General features: G+C 39.5%; 1 protein-coding gene across 1 annotated transcript; it reads left to right on the top strand.

The window, feature by feature from the left end:
* Window positions 1–520: 520 nt before the first annotated feature.
* Window positions 521–4,204, top strand: LOC18439937 (Leucine-rich repeat receptor-like protein kinase family protein). Its single transcript, XM_006850092.4, has 2 exons — window positions 521–3,071; window positions 3,622–4,204. Exons 1-2 carry the CDS (start codon window positions 809–811, stop codon window positions 3,951–3,953), a joined length of 2,595 nt encoding a protein of 864 aa, XP_006850155.1. The 5' UTR covers window positions 521–808; the 3' UTR covers window positions 3,954–4,204.
* Window positions 4,205–4,649: the final 445 nt, after the last annotated feature.

Raw genomic sequence — 4,649 nt, 5'->3', positions numbered from 1 at the left:
TAATTTTATTTATTTATTCATATTCATGATCTCCATGTTAGAGATTACATGTCTTTAAAAATTAAGTCCTAAAATCCATCTCAAAAATAGATTTATTAAGAAGTCCACATTTCTACATATGTGAGCGTAGCCGCATAGAAACCAGGTCCTTTATCTTTTATATATGGAGATTACGATCATTTTTACTTACTAGATGTTGGATGGCTCGAGGTGAGTGACTAATTCTCATAATGTTTTTTTAGAACTTTGTGTCTATTCAATGATATTACTACAACCATCTATTTTAAATTTTAAAAAACAAGATTGATTATGACCTTCATGTACACAACATAAATAGACAAATCCGTTTGGCGACTGACTGCATTGAAGAATATAGAAATCCTAAAAATGTCTTTTTTTTTTTTTTAAAAAAAAAAAAAGAAAAAAAAGGGGGGGGGGTAAAAGTAGAGTGTGGCCCCGCGGTAGCGCCTAATCTTTGCGTAACTGTTTGTATAGACTGGACGTCGGCGCAAGCGTCTCTTTCTCAGACTTTCGCTTTAATCGATCGAAGAGAATCACCGCTCACTCACTCTCTCTCTCGCTCTCTATCGTCCCGTAGCTGAGCTCTGTGTCAAACTCGATTTTGGTGCTCTCTCTCTCTTTCGTCCCATATCACTGTCACAACTCGATTTTGGTGCTCTCTCTCTAAATCCGAGTGAGATTGTGGAGGAAGAGTCACTCTCTCTCTCTACATATACACAGACACCCCGTAACAGTAAAACCACCAATCTCCTCATCTCTGCAAAAACACCATCTTTTCCCACTCCCCATGGCGCCACCCTCCACCTTCTTCTCCACTTTCATGGCCGCCATTCTGTGCTCTCTTTCTCTCTCCTCAGCTTCAGAAATGGACATTCTCCTCTCTTTCAAATCCTCCATTCGTGACCCAAACAATTCTCTCTCTTCATGGAACCCCACAAATGCCCATCCCTGCAACTGGACTGGTATCCAATGCAACCCATCTTCTCTCTCCATTCTCTCTCTGGATCTTCATTCACTCTTTCTCTATGGCGAGTTTCCTCTCTCTGTCTGCCAACTTCCTCTCTCCAACCTCAATCTAGCCAACAATCTCTTCAACCAACCATTATCCCTGCAACTTTCTCAATGCCATGGCCTAAAGACCTTTAATCTGAGCAACAATCTCTTGTGGGGCACCCTGCCAGACCAGCTCTCACTCTTGAAATCAATGGAGGTCTTGGATTTGAGCAAAAACCATTTTGAAGGTCACATACCTTACACTTTAGGGAATTTACAGAGCCTCAAAGTTCTTAACTTGGCCAATAACTTGTTCACTGGTAAGGTTCCTTCCATTTTTGGAAATTTTACAGAGCTTGAGGTTTTAGACTTATCTGAAAACCAGTTTCTCAACAGTGATATGCCTTTGAGCTTTAGCGGCCTTCACAGATTGAGGAATTTCTTTCTTCAGGGCTCTGGTTTTCATGGTAGAGTGCCTGGGTTTTTCGGGGATTTACAAGGGTTGGAAGTAATAGACCTCTCTCTAAATAATTTTTCAGGTGAGCTCCCCATTAATCTTGGTTCAAAAACGAAGTTACTATTTTTGGATGTTTCAGGGAATAGGTTAAATGGGGCTATTCCTTCTGATATCTGCCATGGGAATACCTTAATCCACCTTGGTTTACAGAGTAATTCATTTACTGGTTCAGTTCCTTCTTCTCTTGAGAAATGCCTTACTCTTGAAAAGCTTCTGATTCATAACAATGCTTTGAATGGGAATTTTCCTGTAAATATATGGTCACTTCCAAAAATAAAGCTTATCAGAGCTGAAAACAATAGGTTGTCTGGTTTTATTCCAAGCTCAGTTTCTATGGCTACCACCTTAGAACAAATACAAATAGATAACAATAGTTTTAATGGAACCATACCTTCTAGTTTGGGCAAAATCACTACTTTTTATAGGTTATCAGCGTCTCACAACAACTTCAATGGAGAAATCCCTGAAGATCTCTGCAACCCAGATTCATCTTCTTTGAGTATAATCAATCTCTCTCGTAACTCTCTATCAGGAAGAGTTCCTGACATGACCAACTGTAAAAAGCTTGTCTCCTTCTCTCTAGCTGGTAATGACTTAACAGGAGAGATACCAAATTCTCTCTCTAGCTTACCAGTCCTAACCTACATTGATCTCTCTTCTAATAACCTCACTGGTTTGATTCCTCCTCAGCTCACTAACCTGAAACTTGCTCTCTTCAATGTCTCATTTAACCAGTTATCTGGCCATGTACCACCTTCTTTGATTTCAGGCCTTCCTGCTTCATTTTTCCAAGGGAATCCAGGTCTCTGTGGCCCTGGTTTACCTGATTCCTGTGAAGATCGCCAGATGCCGGCCAAAAAACATGCCGGATTTTTTGTACCTCTGTGTTTTGTTGGCGGAATTTTGATGCTTTTTGCTGGAGTAATTGTTCTGTATGCTTCTCTCCGGCGAATGTCTTGCCTCCCGAAAAACTGCAACTCCATTTCTTCTCCTGGGGTCTCGGAACTAGAGGTTTTGTCACACCTCGAAGAGAAAAACTCAATTGGGGCTGGAAATTTTGGCCATGTCTATAGAGTTCAGCTTCCTAATGGTAAATTTGTGGTGGTTAAGAAGCTAATGAAGAACTTTGGTGAGAGAAAGCTTGGAAAAAGTTTAATGGCTCAACTTGAGAAGTTGCAGAAAATCAGGCACAAGAACATAGCTGAATTATTGGGTTTTTGCTACTCAGAAGGGACAATGTTTCTGGTTTATGATTATTTTGAGAATGGGAGCCTAGAAAGATGGGTTTGTGGGGGAGAGAGAAACTTGGGTTGGGATTTTACGCTTCGAATTGCAGTTGGGGTAGCAAGGGGTTTGGCTCATCTTCACAGCATCTCAAAAGATCCGATTCTTCATAGAAATATCAAGGCTAGCAATGTGGTTTTGGGTATCGATTTTGAGCCGAAAATCATTGATTTGGGGCTGAATCTCATTGTCGGAGAAGCTGATTACCAGGCATCCATGGATTCTGGAATGGGTTCCTACTGTAACAGAGCCCCAGGTAAAATGTTTTCAGGACTACTCTCCATTAATTTTTTTTACAGTGTAATAGTTTTGCGAATTCTAAAATCTTGCAGTAAGGGGTTCATGTTTCTAGCCTTTGGCTTTATTGTTTTCTACAATCTATGCGGTCCAAGGCCAAGGTTTCAAACAAAAACAATTGGCTTTCTATGGGTTCATAGCTCATTTTTCCTGCTATGTTACTTTCCAAACATAGACTTTGTGTTACTTGGATTCACGACTCGGATGAGTAACTCAGAGTGCCTTTTAAAAATTCAAAAAAATCCCCAAAAATGTGAAAAATATGGCTTTTTGACCGACTAAGTGGAGTAACTCACCTTGGCGAAGAGCTGCATCATTGCATAGACTGTAGTAAACTATTTCTTATCCATGTTGCTACATAACAATCTTTGGTTCAAAACTCTGTTTAATGCTTTTCTCAATGGTCACATTCAAGCATGCATGGAAGGCCTGAATTCAGGCAAACTTGGAATAGCTCTGAGAGAGAGAGAGAGTGAGTCAATTATTGACAGTGTTTTGTTGGTCATCAGAATGCGGTTACAGTACGATGTCAACCGAACAGATGGATGTCTATGCATTTGGAGTTCTCTTGCTGGAGTTGGTGACCGGAAAACAAGCAGGATTATCAGAATCCGGGGAAATGGTTGGTATTGTGAAGTGGGTGAGAGGAAAAGTGAACACAAAGGGTGGCGCCTTTAAAGTCCTTGATCCAAAATTTGGTGACTCCTTTAAACTTCAAATGGTGGGGGCTCTGCAAATTGCCCTTAATTGTACCACAGTCACTGCTCGCATGCGACCCACCATGAATGAGGTTGTAGAAGAACTTGAGCATCTCGATTCACAATCTCATGTGGGTCGCTGATCATTCAAATTTTATTGTTGTTTTGGTGTTTTTAAGGGCTTGACCTCGAAAGTTTATGTCATGCTGTTGAGAGAGGATACTTCTGTTGATCCATGTATAAAATTTTGTTGGAGTCTCATGTAGATTTTGGCTGAAAAAAACCTTCTACACCTCATCATATCATATGGGGAGTTCTTTCATACGACAACACTTTCACGAAAGTATTTTTGCGCCTACCAAATGTGGCCTTGAAGCCTGATTTTAAATGTGCACCCCTTCTCTATCTCAAAGGCTGGCTTTCCATTACCTATAAGTTAGAATAATTCAACAAATTCTATAATAAATGTGTCCTTGAAAACCAAAGGGTGCGGCTTGTATAGAGCCTAGGCTCTAAACAATCAAGCTAGAGCCTACCTTCAAATACTGTCGAAAAATGTGGTTTCAATATTGGAAATCCTTGTGATCGCCTTAAAATATATTTTTATCTTTATTTATAAAGTTTAAAGCTTAAAAAATAATGTAGATCGATAGATCTATGAAAGCTTGAAAATTTTGAAAATTGACGGTCCAACAATGTGTTACAAAATACATTATTTTCAAAAATTGAACTCTATTTTTTTTCACATGTTCATGCATCTTGATGTCAAGATGATCAATTTGATGATATTTGGGCATTAAAACAATCTCTTTTAGTGAAATTTTTAAGGTAGGCTCTAA

The sequence above is a fragment of the Amborella trichopoda genome, chromosome 3 (assembly GCF_054954075.1).
Source record: "Amborella trichopoda isolate Santa Cruz 75 chromosome 3, AtrichopodaSantaCruz75HAP2 v2.0, whole genome shotgun sequence".
Taxonomy (NCBI): Eukaryota; Viridiplantae; Streptophyta; class Magnoliopsida; order Amborellales; family Amborellaceae; genus Amborella; species Amborella trichopoda.
This window is presented reverse-complemented; position numbering and strand designations above follow the sequence as displayed.